The following is a 22286-nucleotide window of genomic DNA, read 5'->3' as shown; positions in this document are numbered from 1 at the left end:
TGGATAGGTCTGTGCTCATTCCCTTGCAATTATTTGCCTTTTCTCATCATTTAATTTGTTTTCTTTTACCTTCTGGACTTGTGCTCGTCCTGATTCATCTAAAGAAAACCGCGTTATCAAATAGTAGTAGCAGCAGTAGTAGTAGTAGTAGTAGTAGTAGTAGTAGAATGAGATATGCATGAAACACAATATGTATATATATATATATATATATATATATATATATATTATAATTTGTTATGATAGACGTATCCTATTAATATTTACGAGTAGCTTACTTTCTTAGGTACGTACTTACTTACATACTTATCTATTTATTTATCTATTTATTTATTCATTTATTTATTTAAATGCCTGTGGCTTCCTGTTCGGTTTCTTCGGTCATGCCCGGTAATGGTGAAGGGAAGTTACCTTAATCGATACGAGATACTTTCACATTAGGGGAAAAAACACACACACAAAAAAAAAAAAAAAAAAAAAAAACGAGGAATAAATGTTTGCTTGGTCTTGGACGCCCACGTGGCTTACACACACACACACACACACACACACACACACACACACACACACGTACAGGCGCTAACGAAATACAATATGCTGAAACTGAAGAAAAGACAAAACACGCAGGCATCAGGTTGTCAGGTTACTTTCGTGGCATTTCCATAATTCAGCACATTCGTTTCAACAGTGAGGTGTGGGAGGCCCGCAGCTCTATCTCCGCCTCGCTGCAGGATCCTTCTTCTTGCAGTGCTTTCTTGTAGCTTTCTGCACGCCGCTCATTAACACGTTTAGCGAGATGAAGTGTGCACCTTTTATTTTCTGGTCTTGTGTTTGCGTAAGTAATTAGGCAAGCAGTATTTCCCGTTTGTGTGCATGCGAGCGAGAGATTGTGTTGCGTTATTTACGTTCATTTTTTCTGTTTTCTTTTTTTTTATCTGGTCCGAATTTTTCTCCCTATTTTTTTTTTTTTTTTGAGGTGAGTGGTGACGCCATTCAACTAATCCTTACTTTTTTTTCAAGCTTAACCTTTAGACAACCTCCTCGCTTGCAAATAAATAAATACACAAATAAAAGTAGGAATCCCACTCTCGGCCCTCTCGCTGTCCTCTTTTTTCCTTTCTCTCCCTCTCTCTCCCTCACTCCTGTTCCATCCCTCCATCCCTCCCTGGATAGCGAAGTGAAAGGCTGACGGCTCCCTGTGACGGCATAGCGGCTCCGATGGTCACTGTCATAGCTCCCTCCCTCCCTCTCCCCTTCTTCCTCGCTACTTTCTTTTATCCCTTCTTCCTTTCTTCGTCTCCTAAACGTCCACCTGCTCCTGCTCCTTTCTCTCTCTCTCTTTCTCTCTCTCTCTCTCTCTTTGATTCTTCATCCTTGATATCTTGTCTTCCTCCGTTTCTCCCTCTTTCCCTCCAAACTGGTCGGGCGAAAGTACAAGTCCCTGCGGTGTATGCAAATTATCTTCCCTCCGTCTTGCAAATTAAGTCGCTCTCTTTAATAGGTAGTACTTTATGTGCTGTATGAGAGAGAGAGAGAGAGAGAGAGAGAGAGAGAGAGAGAGAGACAGAAAGGAGGGGGCAGTGTATCAGTTTTCACATTCTTTGAACACCCAAGGCGGGAGGAAGAGAAGTGCCGGGTTCCTGTCAACACTTGAAAAGATCGCATTCCAACAGAAATTTTCGCTTATTTTAATTTTTTTTACCATCGTTGTAATGAGAGAGAGAGAGAGAGAGAGAGAGAGAGAGAGAGAGAGAGAGAGAGAGAGGAGAGAGAGAGAGAGAGAGAGTGTGTGTGTGTGTGTGTGCGTGTGTGTGTCAGGTAAACAATCATAATCTAGCGCTAATTATTCCACCGTCACCCGTCGTGTCGTCATACTTACATATATAAACTTGCTGGAGAGTTTCTGAGTACTGCGTGTCCCAGTTCGTGTCTTGAATATCTTGCCCACACGAGGCGAGGTGAGGCGAGGTGTCAGTGGCTCCAGTAGTGTCCTGACCAAAGTGAACAAGACACTCGGCCAGATAAAGACGCAATCGCTGAGCTGAATGGGCCAAGATTCACTACTGTTTGTTTGGCCACGTGGCTTCCTGTGGGCCCCCTTAACCCTCCACACCCAACCTCCTTTCACATAAAAACCTTCCGGCGATGACACGGCCTTCACAGAGAGAGAGAGAGAGAGAGAGAGAGAGAGAGAGAGAGAGAGAGAGAGAGAGATTCGAGTGAAAGTAATCCTCTGCTCTCTCTCTCTCTCTCTCTCTCTCTCTCTCTCTCTCTCTCTCTCTCTCTCTCTCTCTCTCTCTCTTTTCTCTCTCTCTCTCTCTCTCTCATATTCCGTACTGAAAGCACGAAAAGCGGTACCAATACATCTGGCTCACTCATTGCACCTACTCACCGTTCCTCTTCCTCCCTTAGCTCCCTACCTCCTATGCACCGCAGGGGCCGTCCTTGTGGTGCTCGCGGCTTCCCTTCGTCTTTTCTCCATCGACTACCAAGGTCACTGAGGCAACAGTTAGCAGTCCGTAGAAATTATCTCGAAGGCAAGAGGGAGGAAAAGGAGGGTTTTCGCTATTACAACCATTAAGCAGGAAAAGGAAAAAGCCGCGAGAGAAACTTGTCAAGGGCTACGTAATCGAATGTAATGGGGTTGTGTTGCACTCTGCTGCATATTGTATGGGATAATGGTTCTAGAGGAACTTTTCCGTCCTGTATGGGGTCCTTGCTGCCGACAGTAACTATCTAGTAGGTTGTCCCGATAGTAGAGGGTCGCTCAGAGTGACTGGGATCCCGTGCGCTCTTGTGCGTGTTTGTCTCAGGGTCGTTTTGCCGGAACGAACTGGCTGGGTTGTGCAGGGCCGTAATTAAGGGTCCTGAGACGAACGGCCTCGCCTGAAACTAGAGCAGATCAACGTTGCGGGACGCAACAGTGAGAGGTTCACGCCTGCCACACGTCCCCGCAAGACGTGCCGGGTCCGGGAAGGCGCCTCGCCGTCCAGTCACCCCTTCAAACACTGGTTTACATTCACCCGCAGGAGAAAGGCTGCGCGACCCCAAAGCGCTAAATTCTCTGAATAAATGATAAGGTCTCCATTGGCGGATTTGATAACTGTCCGAAGAACCGTAAATGATTCGCACATGGGTGCTTATATTACATGCTTATATACATGGATAGATATTAATTGAATAGGTCGTACAGCTGGCCGGCTGTCCCGTCATCCGACCTGCCGCACCAGTGAGACGCCCAGCGTCAGATTGTTTGCCACGTGGAGGCGTGACTGTGTAAATATGACGACACTTGATGGGGTATTTAAAACTTTCTGACGTAAGTTTAGCTTCCCTCACACATTACACAAGAACACACACACACACACACACACACACACTAGCAACGTGTGTACGCGCCTCCCTCCCGCGACTGAAAGGGGGGGTGTGAGAGGTTGTCTTCCCCGGCACGGCGCTGAAAGACGACATGTTGAGAGGCGACTGTAGGAAGCGATGAATCAGTTAAAGTGTTTCTCTCTTGTTGCAGGATGAAGCCTTCGACGATAGCCGTGTTGACGACTTTACTGGCGATGGTAACGGCTGCGCCGCTACCTGCGTCATCCTCCCAACCTTCTCCCGAGGAGAACTTGATCGAGGCTCATGAAGAAGGACTGTTGCTGTTGGTGCCCACTCTACCTGCCGATGAAGATAAGAACGGCAAGGATCTGAAAAGAGAGGTTAATGCTTTCTTCATTCACTCTTTCGTCCATCTAGCCACTCATTTCTCTACTCATCCATGCTTCAATCCTTATAATTATATTTAGGGACTTGGTATATAGTACAACATAATATCTTGACTCAGATTTCAGCCAACCACATTCCTTGTATAGTATACCTGCTTAGAACTGTTCGTCTGTGGAATAGTGAAAATCCTTCCTTGCCTAGCTGTAATCTTTCCTCTCCTTTTCTTTCCCACAGGTTGAATACGAGTTGATCTCCATTCCCAAGGAGGTGCTTCGCCGGGAGATCCGCCAGGTTGCCGAGCTGTACGGGACTCCCAGGTATGACCATCCCTGCTCGGCAGGTATCGTGGTGTTCAGGATGTAAGATTCAAGCCTCTCTGTCTTTGAAGCCACTCAAAAGCACACACAGAGTAGTGCTTCTGGCAGCTTTATTATGGAACTTACTCAGCTGTATTTCGCATAGCAGTAGTTCCGCAGTGGACGTGGTATACAGACGTACTTTCAGTCACTTATTTATGAGGACGGCAGGAAAAGTCTACGCCAGTGATGTTCATTGCATGACGCTCTTCAAGCTGTTTCTGAGTTACTGGCAAGTTGTTGATGAAAGTATAATTATCTAGACATAATCCTGATACGCCAGAGCTATTCATGTACCGCATAGTGAATGCACAGTTGCGTCACTTTCAAAATATACCACTAAAAAGTGTATTCCCTCATTCAGCTACAAAGGAATCCAAGCCTTTATCTATTTTGTTATGTGTGTGTCTGTATGTGTGTGAAGGAAGTCCAGTTATTAAGCCTTCGGAGTTTGTTTGTGCATGTGTGGGTGTGTGTGCGTGCGCATCTAGCATTCAAAAGGTGGACTGCTAATCACCCATTCAGCCACAAAGCCAGCAGCAGGCGTTCCAGGCTACCTCTGCCACCCGGCGGCCATAGCACACTGAGGACCTTGACGGAGGAGGACGCGAGACTGTGGCGTGGCGGAGGGCGCGATCCCCCTGGCGCACGACTGACATGGACGGCCGTGACCCTGACGACTTAGGCTTAGGCCTTGACCTTGCCCGTACCGCGTGCCCTTGCTGGTCTAGATAAGTGGTCATACCTGCTGATTCCATTTAAGTCTGGAATATGCAATGTTACCTTGATTCCTCGAAAGGGGTTTTAAGGGGCCAGCGTTTGCTCAGTGAGGGGCGGGAGCTGCATGGGGTCTGGGGAAGGACGGAGCCTGACGGTAATCAGCTTATATGTTTCCTTCTTTCTTCTTGGCGACAGGGACACACATCAGGACACGGGGAACGTTATCGTCTCGTCACAAAGCACGAGGTAGGCGTCGTTTTCTGAGATCAAAAGAATAATAATGTCTTTGTTGATCACCATCGTCATTGTCATCACTGTCGTTATCATTATCACCATCATCATTTTCATCTTATCCTCGTTTTGTTGAGCAGTTTCTCCTTCACTTGTAAGATATGAATGAATGTTCAGTTCATTCAAAGTTTGCATGGTTATGGATCACACGGTTGATACACTAAACACATCACTGCCACTCTTTCAAGGTTTTCGCGAATCTTTTAACCCACTTTATCGCATCTCATCACGCCATGGTTCTTGTTGATAATTATTGTTCATTTATTACCTTTTAACCATTCCTCCTTTCTTCTCCTCCTGTTCCTCAACTAGCCTAAAATTCATCGTGCCTTTCCTGCATTCCTCTTTACGTAGCATCACCACCACCGATTTTTTTATGGTGATTTTTTCCCTTAGGTAGTTTTTCAGTACTGTACTCCTCTTCCCACGCCAACAGTTACCAGCCCAGCACTCCGAACCCACACTTGGACCTCACCCAGCTGCTGTTGTCGGGTACGAAGCAAGCCACAGGTATCCTCGGCGGGCTCGGTCAAACCCTGGTGGGTGCCAAACAGGTCCTATCTTCGGTGGTTCCTGCTGCCGCCGCCGGGGGAGCACAGGCTGCCAGGTGAGAAAGATGGCAACTTATTTTGATTACTTTTTTTTTTCTTATGTAGGAGGGACACTGGCCAAGGGCAATGAAAATCCAAAAAAAAAAAAAAAAAAAAAACACTGAGATGCCAGTCCCATAAAAGGGTCCAAAGCGGTAGTCAAAAATTGAAGGATAAGTGTCTTGAAACCTCCCTCTTGAAGGAATTCAAGTCATAGGAAGGAGGAAATACAGAAGCAGGCAGGGAGTTCCAGAGTTTACTAGAGAAAGGGATGAATGACTGAGAATACTAGTTAACTCTTGCATTAGAGAGGTGGACAGAATAAGGGTGAGAGGAAGACGAAAGTCTTGTGCAGCGAGGCCGCGGGAGGAGGGGAGGCATGCAGTTAGCAAGATCAGAAGAGTAGTTAGCATGAAAATAGCTGTAGAAGACAGCTAGAGATGCAACATTGCGGCGATGAGAGAGAGGCTGAAGACAGTCAGTTAGAGGAGAGGAGTTGATGAGACGAAAAGCTTTTGATTCCAAGAGGAGTTGATGAGACGAAAAGCTTTTGATTCCAGCGAAAAGCTTTTGATTCCAAAACTAATTACTGTTGTTATTATTTTACTACTACTACTACTACTACTATGACTGGTGCGGAGGACAAATATAGTCCCACACGTTTTATCAAGGCTGGGGGGTTTGCGTCTCTCGGTGGGCGTGGAGTAGGTGGTGACACGTGCCGCCAAAATCTGGTCTGATCAACACCGTCCCTCATGCTGCTTCTCTCTCTCAGGTGGGTGGTACAGAACAAGGCCAACGGGGTGAGGACTTTCGTGGACCTGGCAGGCTCTGGACTCCGCTACGCCGGCCAGCTGAGTTCATCTGTCCTACGTGTGCTTCTGCAGGTGTGTAACATTAAACGGCACAGGTATGGTGGGATTGTTGATGATGGTGTTGTTGTTGTCACTGTTGTTGCTGCTGCTGTTGTTGTTGTTGTTGTTATTGTTGTTGTTGTTGTTGGTGGTGGTGGTGGTGGTGGTGGTGGTGGTGTTAAATAGGCCATAAACCATCGTGGGATCTTCATTTTTTCTCCCTCTGATAACTTGATAAAGGTATGTGTTATAATGCGTCCTCTTCTCTTTTCACTTAATTCATTCACAATATTTTGACCTTAAGGAATTTTTGTTGGACAGGACAAGCCTAACCCGCTTCTTTGAACATACTAACAAAGTGATCCAGACTTATAAATAAATAAACGAGTAAAGCTTGGGCACTCACGCGTGCACTCACACACTCGCCTCTCCAACAGGTGCCAGGCATCAAGGCACGTGTCCTTGCTGAAGTCATCCGTGCCAGTCAGCCGCTGAGCTACGCTATCAGTGACGTCTTGTCTGAGAACTCGGACGAGCTCGCCACTTTCCTGGAGGTGAAAAATGAAATCATAAGGGACACACTGGATATCATCATCCGCCTCATCCAGGACACGCTGGCCATCAAGGGTAAGATCCTCGCCCGCCTTGGATCGTCAGGACTGGACATCGGTGCCACTGTCTTCAACGCCGGCTTGAAGCTCGGCGGTGCCTTTGTGGAGTCCGCGGGAGGCATCGCCACTGCTCTAGGAAGTGGCGTTGGGGAACTCATCCGCGTGGGAACATCCGCCGACTTCCCTCCGCCTCCTGCCTTGCCTCTGCTCAACCTCCCATCTCTGCTGTCACTCGACCTGTCAAAACTCTTTTCACCCCCTACCCAGACCTACACCACCACGCTAAAGCCCCTGCCACTGCCATCCAAGCCTCCTGTCACTCCCGCGCCTTCTTATTCCTATGACCCTCCCACCTCTCCATCCTACTCGTATGAAGCGCCATCCACATCCTTCTCGTATGACCCGCAACCTACCTCTTATCTGCTTCCCAGTAACTAGTCTACCTCGTTCTCCCTACTCGTGAAGTTGTCTTTCAAAGACAAACAACACCTGGCTTGGCTCTAACATCACCTCGTACAGCCAGATAAAGAACAGAGAACCTAAACTTACAGATTTGTACTGCCATTCCGCCGAATATATCATAACCGCATAATTGTCACAGTGACGTTCCGCTTGCCAGTCCTTTAAATGACAGCTGGTGATCTGAGTGTCTCGTGCGCCTCTCGGGAGCCTGAGGAAGGGAACCTTAATCTCAGGTACTGCATGTGGCCCTCTAGACACTGCTTCCTTTCCTCAGCCCTCCGCGGGTCCTGCTCGTCAGCCAGACAGATGTAACTAAACTCCCACCAACGAAGACAGCAGCCGGTCATCGCCGGTCATCGTGTCGCTCAGTGACATGATGAACCATTGGTAGTAACACCCGCGGCCCACTGAATGTGGACGCCCAAGTCATTGTAATCTAAGAAAGTTATTGTTTATTCCTGTCCCGTAGAATTGTGTCAATATTTTTTGTTAGATGTGCCTTATCACACAACCTGTCCTTTGACAGAGGTGTGTACGCGCGCGCGCGCGCGCGCGCGCGTGTGTGTGTGTGTGTGTGTGTGTGTGTGTGTGTGTGTGTGTGTGTGTGTGTGTGTGTGTGTGTGTGTGTGTGTGTGTGCAAGAAAGACTTCATTTTATTCTTACAAGTAATTTAACATTTTCTCACAATGTCTGTTATTTTATATTTTCATGTAAATATATTTTCATCAGCAAGCAAAATAGTAATGTATACCGTATTATGTTATATATTTAGCGTGAGTGTGTCTTGTATCGTTCTCATAAAGACTTTATTTTTAATACTTGTACTGTGTGCGGAATAAGGCGGGGACACCCACGCAAGCCCGGCGCCCTGCAGCACAACAGAGTTATATTTATTGGAGTGCAGGAAGTGTAGGATTGTAATACTTGTGTTTTTCTTTCAAGTCTGTGAATACAGATTGTTCTTTTGTGATAGCCACGCCTTATCCATACATTCATGGATAGTTACTGCGTAAATCAGTGAGTTTCATGAACGTTTACAAGTAATGATTGAGATGCTAAGAAAAAAGATGAATAAATAAATAAAATAAAAGCATCATAGCTAAATATATGTGCCTCCTTTCTGCATCAAGACTGGAACAGTGAGCGTCACTGATTGCACTCCTTGCCAAGGCCAAGAGATTAAGGTATCTCTTGGCCATGGTCCTTCCCGCAGTATATCGAGGGTATATCGATGTACTGTACATTATACTACTTATAGCTGCTGGACCCGACTGCGCTGCCACCTGTTCCCGCCGTCAACGGTGCCTGTTACCTGTCTCATCTCATACCATAAAAATATTTTAAACGAAGGCTTTTTGTTTAATCTATGTCATTCCTCAGAATAATATATATATTCACAAATACCAAAGAAGATACCAGGAACGATTTATTTAAATTCATTTATTTATTTTATTTTATTTATTGATTTTATTTATTTATTTATTTATTTATTTTTAGGGGGCTGGAGGGCAAGGTAAAACATAAATATCGTTTTAATTGCAGTGAAGAGACATTTAAGGAATAATGTCGATATTCTTAGGTATATCAGTAGAAATGTTAGACTTGAATGTCTCGCGAATATAATAAGTACGAAAGGAAAGCATTTTCGTAAGTCTAAAACACGACTCCTACATGGAGGAAAAACACAGCTGGCACCTGAGCAAGTTACCATGACAACACACCTTCCCACTTGTTACTCCTCTCTTATAACTTTAGCGGATCTCTCGAACCCTGCCTTCACAACGGCCTTCTGTCTATCACATTGTCAATAGTGACATCGTGACATTCGAATAAAATCCACACTAAAACGCATCCGAGGTGTACAAGAGATAATAAGCAGTTTAGTTGGCAACCATGAGTTTCCTTACCCAGAGTCCCGCCGTGAACCCACGTCCCACTCCCACGTTCCGACGGCGGCCAGTGTAGTGCTGTGTACCGGGGGAGGTTCATGTGTGATGAGTGTGTGGCTGTACTACAAAGAAAATCCTTACAACAACAATCAGTGTTCTGTGTCTCGTGTGGTAGCAGATTGCCTGGGAAGTTGTGAAGTGCTGTACCACATCTGATGAGTGGTGGAGGCTGCAGAATGGCAGGAGCCACTCTTGACTGCAACTCTAGAACACGCGACTGAAGTAGGCTCAGAAATTTGAAATGTTTATTCTGCTGTTGACTTAAGTGTGTGTGCTCGTGCCCGTGAAGGACGTGATTTGCCCCTTAAGTTGTAGTTCAGTCTGACTGATGCTTTAAATGTCACTTTCAAATGAAAAAAATATGTATACCATTAATAAGCTACTGTGACATCTTAAACAGCTAATGTGTGAATAACCTGCATAGGATAAAACAGGTGGTAAAACAGTCATGACAGCATGAATGTAGCCCTGTCACCTGCTCGAGTCATCATCACGCAGCTCAAGATGGGTTGGCTCGCCGCTTCCTTGCTGACCGTGACCTTCGTGCTCTCCGCGGCCAGGCCTGGTGAGTCGAGGCTGTGGGTGTTATTGAGATCACCAAAAGGCTTCTTATCTTACTGGGTGTTCATTCCTTCGCACCTGTTAAATGCATACATCCTCAGTCATGCATTAAAATGTGTGTGTGTGTTTACATAGTTGTATTTACCTTGTACTAGACACGAGCCAAAGGTCATTTTGTTCTGTCTCCATATCCATATTTATCCAGTTTCTCTTTAAACTTGTGTGTGTGTGTGTGTATAAATTTCTTACCGGCAAATGCACATATTCTTAAAATATGTTGCCCTTAAAAATCTGAGAAATTTGTGTTGAGTGACTGGTAGATTGAAAAAAAAAGAAGTAGAGTACCAGGAGGTTCATTGGTTGAAGGTTTACTTGTAGAGCCGTACAAAATAGCCTACTTTTCAACGCTTCGTCTGAAATACCAGACATAATGACCGTAACGACGCCTTACTTCCGGTAGTGCATGTAATAGGCGGTCTTCCACTTCCTCTTCTGGCTTATCCTCGCAACTTTTTCAACACAATTTTTAACGTGTCTCAGCCTTTCAATAAAATCAATAGTTTACGTTCTTTGTTTCATTGTTGTTCGTTTGTGTAAGATAAAGATTCTTTGGTTTTATTAGATTTGTGCGTTTGGCTGCTGCGCGCGGACTGTTTGAAATGCGATACACACCTGCAAATACTTTAGAGAGGCATTTGTTACCATTTGTTAATTTGCATCCGTTTGCCACAGCCGTACCACAACTGAAAACACCTTTAACAGAGTGTGTGCTGTCCTGTTTTTGGATCTCAGGTGGGGGGAGATTCATTCTTTCTGGTTCTGAGGTGTGAAGAAAGGCAAGACGTTCGTACGTCTGGCACGGCCATCACCGTGTGGCCGCAGGGCGTTGTTTGTTCCCTGGTGTTGTTTACTTCACTGGGTTCTAAACTCGGTCTTTGTTTTTAAAAGTTAATTTTAAAAGTCGGACGTTGTTAGGTGATAGTTTTTTTCTTTGCTTAATTTAACAACATTAGAATTAAGATATTACTTTATCAATGCCCTCCAAACGTGGGCATTTATTTATTTATTTACGCCTCAGAGGTGGTCTGTTCGGCTCCTCCCCTTTTTTCGTTTTTTTTTTTTTTTTCCATTTAGGGAATAGTTATTTAAGTTTTGTACGTACTACAGCAGAGACTGAAATTGATACTTTACCTGCGAACAGCGAATGAAGGTTTTTTCTGATAGCCCAGTGGTGTGTGTTTTCCACTGGCCTTAAAGATCATAAAATTAGTACAGCGACAAACCCTATATTGCACCTGAGGGGTGTGGAAAGTTGTGGTAGACGTGGCTTGCCCCGCCGCAGGTGGTGGGAAGTAAAGGAAGAAGGGATCCTCAGATTTTGAGTAGGTGGCAGGTGATGCCCGCCCACCTGTTGCTTCGTTTTGGTTCAGTGAACAAAGAACTTTTGTAAGATGCGATGGTACTGCAGTGAAAGTCTTGGCTTAACACCGTAACTTATGTATGAGTCAGGCTTCGTAGGCGATAGAGACTCCCTTGAAGCGCCTGCATTCCATACCAGCCTGACCGTAGCACTCCCACCACCGCACCGTTACCTCCCAGCGGCCAGCCACCCCACCTTCCTCTCCACGCCACCCACTTACCTCTCCTCCGAGTCATCATTCCCGAATGTCACCTCCCACGCCTCGCATTGTAGTGCTTCCTGTAACCTTCTGATGTCCCTGTGGCAAAGGTATACATACCTACATTATGCGAGTTTCTCTCTCTCTCTCTCTCTCTCTCTCTCTCTCTCTCTCTCTCTCTCTCTCTCTCTCTCTCTCTCTCTCTCTCTCTCTCTCTCTCTCTATATATATATATATATATATATATATATATATATATATATATATATATATATATATATATATATATATATATGTAATTTCACTATTACACCACAACAAGCCCGTTGTAAACTCCCGCCTGCCTTTCCTTCCCTGTTCTCGTTGGCTAAACATCTTTCGAGTGCACCACTTGACGCATTCCTCAACTATACAGTTCGCACCCTCATCTCCATCAGACATTCCAGCTTCATTTGTTTACCGGTGAAATAGGTGTGTGTGTGTGTGCGCAGGATTTGAAAAAGGCGTGTGGGAGATCTGACCTGTTTTTTAGTTTAGGTATTTAAAATGGGTGGAAAGTTACCGTATGTAGAAAGAGTGGAAATTAAAACATCTTGCAGAAAACAGAGATTCCAGCGTGTGTACTATGGTCTGACCATTTTGAATTGAGCATTTAGGCGTTGTCCTTTCCGGGTATTCCCTGGCCTGCACACATAGGTGCGTGTCAGTGTTAATGGAGAAGTGGATGAAACCTTCTGAATACTTGATGAGACTAATGTTTTAAATGTTACTATGGGTATTCGATTTGTTCATGGATGGAGTTGCAAGAGAAATCAAGACTAAATAATAATGATATATTAGAATAAGAGCTAACCACAATACTATGCTGTTTGCTGGTGGTACAAAGTTACTTAGGATAAAAATTATTTACGAGTTAGTAGAAAAGTTTAATATATTGTAAGAAAAAGCTTTTATCCATATCTATTCATTAATACTTGTTTTTGTTTTTTTCAGTAGAGGAAAGTGATTGTGACATACTATAATTGAGCCTGGAAATCCTTCTAGTGTGGAAACAATATCAAAATAGTGTGAAATCAAGTTAGGTGGAGAAATAACTATAAAAGTAAATGAGTTCAAAACCCCAATAAGTTTAATTTCATGCAAGTATGGATTCAAGGGGGAAGAGTTGCAAGAGACTGCCTTACGAGAGAAGAATCAGGGACATGATATAATGCAAAATGGACATCAACATAGAATTGGAGAATTACATAATAGAATAATACCAACACCGATGCATGTGGATGAGAAGTGGACATACAATGGTCAAAAGTTTAAATAGGAACCAGGGAGTGAAGTCGAGTCATTTGAGAGGTGCTTTATGGATGAATGATGTAGGTAGTGATAATGTATGTGGAAGGTTTGGTAAGGGTGTATGGAATGAGTAATAGAGTTGTGCAAGCTGTCAAACACAGCACCAGGGTTCATGGAATTTATGTGCATAGAGAGAGTGGAAAAAAAATATATATCAGTAAGGAGGATATACAAGAATGGACTGGATTTTTAACTTTGTGAGAGGAATGCCTCCCAAAAGATAATAAGGGAATCTGCAAGAACCCAACAGGCCTAAATGTGGCATCCCTCTATAAAACATATCAACTTATTTCTACCTATCATTCCTATCCATAAATTGATCAAATCTTTCAATGGGCTGAACACAAGAAATTTAGTTTTCAGTGTACCAAGGGGAAGAGGAATTACTATTTCTCTCATTACACTAGTTATGCATAATTGTAAGAATTTACTGTGAAAACCTCCCAGATACCCTTAATGTTTTATGTTCATACATAAAATCAGTAAATAGTTGACAGTTAGCAGACATAAACATACATAATGTCTGGACAAGGTAGAAGGCATAGTGACCAAATTTGTATTTTTATAGCTGTACACATGTTTTATTTAAATGGTGTTTGGGAACTTTAAACTGTATCTTCAAATAGGCACAAGATAAGAATATGATGGGAGTGCAAGTTCCTGAAACATTATACCATTAAACCTTACATCAAGTCCTCCTTATGGTGTATACAGTAAATCTACCTTTCCTTTAGCATTTAATAGAGAATAAAATTCCTCTCATGCCGCAAGTTCAATCAAAAGAAATGTACATTGTGTGTTACTTGATGACTGCAATATTAATACAGAGATTTAAGCTTAGCAAGCTTGATTAACCACTGCACCAGCCTTTAATAAGGTGCTTAGCTGAGTGTTCCAGTCCCAAGAGGTTACTGTGTGAATCTGAACAACAGTGAGAACTGAGAAATACATTTGTAGATATAGTAAATGGGAAATCTAGATTTCTTTACCTTAATACACACATGTATAATTATGTCAAGTTGTTTTGCTGAACCACTGTATATATACTATCAACAGTATGTTTAATATCCCATAGTATTAATATGCAAATGAGTACTGTACTATGTACAATAATATATTAGCATTCCACACTTATATGGGGAAAATTTATTAAACTGAAGTAAAAAAATGTAATAATAATAATAATAATAGTAATAATAATAATAATAATAATAAAATAATAACAACAAAAACTTCCCACAGTAGTTTACAGTGCCATCTTTCCATGGCAGGTCAGCAGTCGTCATGTAGTTTTTGTAGTAATCATTGGATGTGGATTGGCACATGAAAAGCATTGTAATTTCCTTCCCCATGGTATTGTAGAATTAACAAACATTTGTACAAGTTCTATTTTAACATGTCTACAGAAAGGACTAGTTTCCTCTCTTTAGATATATACTAATACAGTTTACTGAAGTTCCAGTGCTGCTTTCACTAATAAATTTGTCTCTGGAGAATTGAATTTCAGATTGATTAATCTCAAATTAAATTGAACTGCTCCACATGCAATTTTCCTGCACTGTTCATCTTATTTGCTTGTGTCTTTGTTCTCTCTCCATACAAGTGCTACACACTGCTCCTCTATGTACATACTTCATGTACTGTGGGGCATACTCATGATAAACCACCACATGAGAGTCAAAGAAAACAATCAACATCGTTTACTTTATTGTTTCTTTTTTTACCTTGGAATGTTAAATGTTTACATTGTGATGATTGCACTTCAATTTCCAGGTTGTAGTTGTAAATCCATAACTCATGTCTGAATCCAAGCCTTTCATATTTCATGTCACCAGGATTAATAAGTTAAATTTGTAATCTTCATCAAAAATTAATATCCCATACCATTTTCTTTTTCTTTAACCAAGAGACCAAAGCATTAATGAACTCATTATATTTCAGATGGAGGGGTGTGCCACTTGCATAACTATGTTTCATCGTGTGTGCTCAACATCTTGGAGGAACACATTGAAGCTACTGCCATCATCAACCATTGCCATGTGCCCCTTGACATCACCTTCCTCATTGTTGTGAGTCAATCCAGTCTCCCTTGATTGTTTTTGCTAGTTATTAATGTGAAACTTTTTTACAGTAGTATGTATTTGTGACTATAGACATGGATTGAATTAACTTACGAGTCCTTATAAAACAGGTGTATTTGATTTAGCAGTTGTGCATAGCACTGTACCACATGGTTATGCATTGACTAAAAAAGTAATTCATGTTATTGGTGCAAAATTCGAATTATCTATGACATTCAAAGAAGATAGGACTGTTAAGTTGAGGATAGCCATTTTGAAGGTTCTGTATGGTTTTGGTCTGAGAAATAACTTGGGAGTTCATGTGTCTCTAAGAAACAGAAGGAAGCCATTGTCTATATGTTCCCAGAGGTTCAGAATGAGTCTTCATTGGATTCATCATCTTAGCACATAGAATACAGTACTCGTTTGATGAAAATGATCTTTGAATGTAACTATATACTCGTATATAAAGTTGACACCATTTAATTAATCACATACCACTCCAGATATAAAAAAAAAAAAAAAAAACATTAATATTCAAGAGGAAAAGATATTGTACCCTTAGGAAAGTAAAAAATAAATAAACTTTGATGTATAGGACACTGTTTTTTGGCATCCCATTTTAAGTATGGTGTGTATGTAATGCATGAAATTAACCTGCCCTTTGTAAAATCCATAATGTCTCTTTACACCAGTACCAGTACAGGAACAGCACACGGCACAGCTGGAAGTACACCTTCGTGACCTCAAACCAGAATGAGAGGGTGTTGATCCCCGGCCTCCTGCTGCCCAGTGCTCCACATGCCCCAGTGTTCCTGTATGCTCGTGTTCCTGAAAGAGAGTTCAACATGCATAACTCCTCTTTTGTGGCCATTCAGGTAAGAGAGGGTGATATTGCCATTTAGTCGTTATTGTTTGTCCATGCTTTAATGTAAATAGATATGTAATTAGAGGCTAGGCCACCTTGATGAATAATGATGGACACAGTAACATGAATCAGCTGCACCTTGAATCACATTTCTAGAGCAGTTTGAATTGGGTACAGCTATGGACAGGAATCACCTTTAATATTCCACATTGTCAGGCATTAGAATTGCATTGTCTTTCTTATTTGCTGCCTTTAAGCTTTCATCTAACCCTGTCCACAGTACCTATTCCATTGCCAGACATGTCATTCTACACCTATTCATTTGTTCTCTGTCTTACTCTTCTTTCTTCTCCCACAATATAAAAAAAATATCTCATTTGTACTCTTTATTATATTGCTGAATGTTTTCTTGAACTTTTTCATGTATTCAATGGAAATTTTCTTATAATCTTTGGATGTTTGCATTTCCAGGCCTCATTCATTGCTGAGCTGGGTCGAGACAAGTGGGAAGAGGCAGACTTCCTTAATCACACTGTGTTCATTTCACCCTCCAGTGACTGCCACTTCTCCAGAGATGGCACAGACCCCATACCATGGATCATAGGTGATGAGACTTACATAGTATTGTGTTGTGGCTTCACAAGAATAATATGAATAATCTCCCTTGAAATAAAGATCTTTGTCATATATAGTATAGTTTTAAAAGATAAAGATAAAACAAAAGCAACTTGGAAATGTGGTGTCATATATTCAGTTTGCAATTATCTCATTGCAAAAATTTTTTAATCTAATTTGAGAAATAGTTAACTAGTTTTTTTTATATAATAATGTGCCTTAACACTTCTTGTAATTTCATTGCACTTTTACTCAATTATTCAGATATGGAGTGTTGCCTCTGCTAAGTCAGTCCTTCCTTCTTCACAATTAGTCTGACTTTGCTCGCATTTAACATACTTGCTATTCTTTACATGGGTAGTAGTTTCATTAGAAAGTTAAGTCCACAGGTTCATACTTTTTGCATAATGAATATTTATTATTTTTCAGTGGTGTATATTAGCATAATTTTTATAGAAATTTCAAAGTATGTAAAATTTTCTGTAATTAAATCTGGTGTTTCCATGAGATGTGTAAAGGTAAGTTTTTCTAAGTAATAATGGCCTTCTCATGCATATGCCAACTTAAGGTGCTTTTTAATATAATCCTTCCTTTATTTTCTTTCACTCTTATGTCACTTTTCTTTTTCTCACAAAATTTCCATTATTATCCCTCTTCATATTTTCATGCAAAGATATTTAATCATACATTTTGTTCTGCCATTCAGCTCCTATACTCATTCTGTTAAATCAGTGACTAACTTATATGCTGAAAGGAAATCTCTTCACATCATAAGCTTACATTTATTCTAACTTCTCCATTAGCAAAACAATAATAAACATTTGTGGATTTTTGGAAATTCTTTATTAATCTTTGGTAAAAGCAACTTCACATTTGATTAATGTTTTCCTTAATCTTCACCCATATTAAAATATCATATAAGATTCATATATGTACTAGACACTCATCTGCACTTTTCCATCTGTTTATAAGTTTACCAGATCTTGCTTGGTCATGGAATAAACAATTTTTGCTATGTCAGTTAAATTGTAAGTATACATAGGATACAATTGAACACTAACTCAAAATTGTATCCAGGTGGTTTGTTTGGTGTTGCTCTTCTCTCTGGATTGCTTGGGGGTGGGTATCATCTGTACCGCAAGAGGAAGATGGCTGCAGATGAGCTGGCTCTGGTGTCTGCCATGGAGGTGGGAATGCCAGGTGCTCAACCTTACCAGGTGAGTCATTTTGTGCTATTTTCCTTCTATAAGTGTTATAGGGATATGGTGGAAACTACTCCTCGGTACACTGATTACAGTTATGGTAATGTTCAGATAGAATTCAGATTGTGCTTACTTAATACTCATTAAAGCTAGACAAAATATATGGTCCTGAAGAGAGGTCATTGTTGTGCTCTCAGTTGACTCTAGTCAAATTCTAACAAGAATTATTTGAAAAGTTATAGTCACATGTTTCATCCTCAAATATCAAACTCTTAATAATACCACATGGACACCAGCTGAGTTACATTATACTGTCATGAATCATATTACTAGTAACAGGTTTCACAAGGTAAAGCAAAGATGCAATTTTCAATTGCTGGTATGCAAAGGTGAACCTTGTGTATTGGAATCAGTCACACATGAAAAGAGTCACATCTACCCTCTCATAAGAGGTAGTAGCCCACTCCCACTATCTTGTTATTTGCATTGTCAGTGAACTGTAGGGTGAGACTAACAGGGATGTTGTTACATCACATTACAGTGATTTTACATTATTTATTATGATTTATTATTAATTTTTATTTATTATTTATTTATTTAGTTATTTATTCTTATTTGTGTTTCTTTATTCTTATTAGATGGATACAGTGGTTCAGCAAACCACAACAGGGGAATCTTCAGGGCAAGAAAAAACAACAGGTGATGGCAACACAAATGGAACAGCGGACAGCATGACAAAGAGGCCAAAGTCACCAGACCAAGGAAACAATGAGGAAGAACCTAGTGGAAGAAAAGGCTTCAAATTTGGAAGACTAAAAGAAGAAACTAGTTTTCAGGATGACACACCAGAGTTTGATGATTCTTCAGTTATCATTGCCAATCCAGCATATCAAGAGGAAAATCACCATTTACAGAAACAAGCTGAAATTATTAAACAGGAACAAGCAGACAAATTTAGTCCAACATCTCAGGACCACAAGCTTAGACAAGGGGGAGGCATAGTGAACTGCATGTATCAAGATGGGGTGGATGCTTCCCATCAGTGGCAGGAAGAGGAAGAGAAAAAGCAGGAAGTGTTAGATGAGATGACAGCAAGTGATGACTGTAAAGCGGAAACTGATGAAAGGTTAGTGTTTTTGCAACAAAATCTTTTAATTGTTGTGTTTAGCTAAGTTCTGTTGCATAAATGATCATTACAAGGAGGAGGCAGTTGGCATGATAATTACTCCCAGTGAGGTCTGAAGCACTGAATCAGTGGGTGCTGTAAACTTATCATCAAACCCAGCTGTGAACATTTCCCTTTGTGTCTCACAACTCAAGGGGGCAGTCACAACCTCTCCTCTAAAGACAACTCTCTTCCTTCACACAAAACTACATGCACCTAATTACACACACACCCTTCACTCAAAATTCAAAATCAACATGTCAACTCCTACACCAGCCTCGTAGCCCCCATCTGGGGAGGGTACCACAAATGTCCCCAGGTCAGACTGCTTTCTGATATTGACCCTAAGTGTCTTGACAATCCTCCCTGAATTTTTTCTTCATTAACTTCTGCAACATTCACAGTCTTAGATCTAATTTTCAATCTGTAGAACACCACCTTTCCTCTACTAAACCTTATTTCCTTTTCCTTACTGAAACACAGGTGTCTGAGGCAACTGACAGCAGCCCTTTTTCTGTTCCATCCTACTTTTTCTATCCTCATTTTCACTTCAAAGTTGGATGTTGCATCTATGTGCACAACGACTTAACGTGTTCTCATGCATACAATCTTGAATATTCTGAGTTTTCCACTATCTGGCTACAATTATTGTGTCACTCTCAAACTGAATTTATCTGTGCTGTATACCTCTCACCTAACTCCTCTGAATATAGGAAATTCTTTAATTACTTAACTTCCAAAGTGGAGCACATTCTGAATCTCTTCCGGTGTTTGGAGATCTCCATTCTTGGAGACTTGAATGTTCACCACCAGCTTTGGCTTTCCTCTCCCTTCACTGACCATTCTGGCAAACTAGCCTTTAGCTTTGCTATCCTCCAAGACCCAGAGGAACTGGTGCATACACCCTACTTGTATTTCTGATCATCTTGGAGATAGGCCCAACATTCTTGACCTTTTCCTAACCTCTAATCCTGCTTATGCTGTCACCCTATATTCTCAGTTGGGCTCCCTTGATCACAGTCTCATATCTGTATCTTGCCCTATCTTTCCAATCCCTCCTCAGGATCCCCAAAGCAGAGGTGCCTCTGGCTTTTTGCCTCTGCTAATTGGGGGGACCTGAGGAGGTATTATGCTCATTTTCTGTAGAATGACTACTGCTTCCATGTCAGAGACCCATCTCTATGTGCTGAGCGCATAACAGAGGTGATAGTGTCTGGTATGGAGGTGTATGTTCCTCACTCTTTCTCTCAATCTAAATCTTCTAAACCTTGGTTTAATGCAGCCTGTTCTTGTGCTATACATGATAGAGAGGTGGCCCACAAAGGGTACTTGAGCCTTCCATCACCTGAATCTCATGGGCTTTATATTTGTGCAGAAAATCATGTCAGGTCTGTTCTCCAACTAGCCAGAAACTCCTTCATTAATAAAAAGTGTCAAAATCTTTCAAGATCTAACTCCCTCATGATTTCTGGCACCTAGCCAAAAACATCTCCAATAACTTTGCCTCTGCATCTTTCCCTCATATATATATATATATATATATATATATATATATATATATATATATATATATATATATATATATATATATATATATATATACACTTTTGCAGTCTTGTTAATATGTATTATCTTTTACAGTCAGGATTGATTAATTTTTTTATGTACTGAGACACTAAAAGCAAAAACCTTTTTTCTCAGCCTTGAGGGAAGCAGTCAGGTTGGCCAAGGAGCTCGTAGGAAGGTACGTGGGGCCGTCTCATCCTCCACCATTGTGACAACCAAAGTAGGGGATGATGGGGACTCCCAGAAGTGTTTATGATGGACATCCATGACAGAGAAGTATGTTGGTAAATTCATCCAGGAATAGGTAGATGAGATGAATATCAAGTAAGCCACATAAATATCTTGTATTTGCAATGTATATGAATAGTTGTTTGAGATGATACAGTTGATTAATCATTAAGCAATATTCAAGTTTATCATTGATGTAAATGAGAGTACTGTGAACAATTCTCAAAAGAATACATGGAGTCATGGAAGATGATCTGGAATGAGGGGATGAGGAGAGGCAAAGTTCCTACTTTCTCTTTACTTTTTTTGTTCATATGAATTAACTCACACGACTGCTCATCTTCCTCATTTTTTAATTAATGGGCATTCTGTGAATGTGTGTCCTTTTTTTCTTTTAGGCTCTATGAAAAAAAAAACTAAAAATATCTTGATTAGCATATACATTGATGTTTCTTGACATGACTGCAACAAATGGTTGCCACAATGTGCCAGTGTTCACTTGTGGAATGCATGTGGTGTATCATGAGAATTTGAGTAAATATTGGAACTGTGGGGATATGAAATAGTGTGGTCAAACCATATGGGATTGATTGTAGTTTGTGTCCTTATGAGTGAAATTACCACATTGTGGAGGATGTCTTCCTACATAATGTAGGATGATGCAAGTCTGATCATGTTTATAGTTACATTTCCACCTGAGGCATTGTGCAGAAGCTAGAGAGGGTACAGCACCTACAAAGGCCCTCATTAGTGTGGACCAGGGTGTTTTTATGTCTTAATTTATGTGCACGTGTATTTATTATAATTTTAAACTGCATTTATTTAAATTACCTCGCTTGGTAATGGTCAAAGTAAGATGGTGTGAATATGCATTTCTTATTCAAATAAATGTTTTATAAAATATTGAAAGTTTAAATAAATCCACAGATACCTTTAGTACTGTGCCACAGCCATTATCACGTGATGAATATTTTAATCACTGCTGTTAATGCGCTCCTCCACCACCCATTGCATTAACTCATGCTGGGATTTCTTGACTTTGTAGCCTTTATTCTCTTTCATATCCTAGTTTTCATCTTGATCTTTCTTATGTTTCTGATCCAGAAGATTGTGGTCCGACATGTCTATTCTTATTCTCTTTCCTTCATCTGTACGATATCTTTAAACCCTTTTTTGCAGCTTGAGTTACTGATGCATAATCAATGAAACATTCATTTCCTTTTCCTTCCCAGGTGTGGATTCCTTTGAACTGTATCTTTATGTAGTAGTATATATGTAGTATGTATCAAGCTGTATCTTTTTCCTCCTTCATTGAGGGTCTGTTCATTTATGAAACCAGCATGGCTATTTAAAGTCCTTGTTTGCATTTAATTTCTTCTTGTATTTCTTCTTTTCATTGTTGTACTCTCTTCATCTCAACCACATGGTAAATAGATATCAAAATATAATGATTTTCTTCATGTTTTGGCATCATGATAATGCCTTGTGTATTTATG

The 22286-nt window shown here is 41.1% G+C and overlaps 2 protein-coding genes across 4 annotated transcripts in view; both read left to right on the top strand.

Annotated features, from left to right (window-relative positions):
* The window catches only part of LOC135099973 (uncharacterized), a 24226-nt gene extending 15270 nt beyond the window's left edge, over nucleotides 1-8956 (top strand). The window contains exons 2-7 of one of the 2 annotated variants that reach the window (XM_064002745.1): nucleotides 3527-3716; nucleotides 3958-4040; nucleotides 4995-5045; nucleotides 5527-5697; nucleotides 6456-6567; nucleotides 6972-8956. In XM_064002745.1, the coding sequence (XP_063858815.1) occupies nucleotides 3528-3716; nucleotides 3958-4040; nucleotides 4995-5045; nucleotides 5527-5697; nucleotides 6456-6567; nucleotides 6972-7583 (1218 nt within the window). In that variant the 5' untranslated portion in view covers nucleotide 3527 and the 3' untranslated portion in view covers nucleotides 7584-8956. The remainder of the gene's footprint in view (nucleotides 1-3526; nucleotides 3717-3957; nucleotides 4041-4994; nucleotides 5046-5526; nucleotides 5698-6455; nucleotides 6568-6971) is intronic. The other variant, XM_064002746.1, reaches the window with a different exon arrangement.
* A 579-nt stretch (nucleotides 8957-9535) lies between these two features.
* LOC135099972 (uncharacterized) lies at nucleotides 9536-21693 on the top strand. 2 transcript variants are annotated; one of them, XM_064002744.1, is made up of 8 exons: nucleotides 12076-12207; nucleotides 12730-13086; nucleotides 15028-15155; nucleotides 15842-16024; nucleotides 16486-16618; nucleotides 17707-17846; nucleotides 18470-18957; nucleotides 20698-21693. In XM_064002744.1, exons 2-8 carry the CDS (start codon nucleotides 13011-13013, stop codon nucleotides 20816-20818), a joined length of 1269 nt encoding a protein of 422 aa, XP_063858814.1. In that variant the 5' UTR covers nucleotides 12076-12207; nucleotides 12730-13010; the 3' UTR covers nucleotides 20819-21693. The 2 variants fall into 2 exon arrangements, with proteins under 2 accessions (XP_063858813.1, XP_063858814.1); XM_064002743.1 differs by lacking the exons at nucleotides 12076-12207; nucleotides 12730-13086 and adding an exon at nucleotides 9536-10121.
* The last annotated feature ends 593 nt before the right edge of the window (nucleotides 21694-22286 follow it).

The sequence above is a fragment of the Scylla paramamosain genome, chromosome 4 (genome assembly GCF_035594125.1).
Source record: "Scylla paramamosain isolate STU-SP2022 chromosome 4, ASM3559412v1, whole genome shotgun sequence".
Taxonomy (NCBI): Eukaryota; Metazoa; Arthropoda; class Malacostraca; order Decapoda; family Portunidae; genus Scylla; species Scylla paramamosain.
The sequence above is the reverse complement of the archived record's forward strand: the minus strand, read 5'-3'. Positions and strand labels throughout refer to the sequence as shown.

What these genes read in the sequence shown, in the direction of transcription:
- LOC135099972 (XM_064002743.1), top strand. Translation starts at nt 10,013, where the DNA reads ATGAATGTAGCCCTGTCACCTGCTCGAGTCATCATCACGCAGCTCAAG. An exon ending in ACATCACCTTCCTCATTGTT is followed by an intron (nt 15,156 to 15,841) that starts GTGAGTCAATCC and finishes TCTTTACACCAG; the next exon opens with TACCAGTACAGGAACAGCAC. An exon ending in CCCCATACCATGGATCATAG is followed by an intron (nt 16,619 to 17,706) that starts GTGATGAGACTT and finishes AATTGTATCCAG; the next exon opens with GTGGTTTGTTTGGTGTTGCT.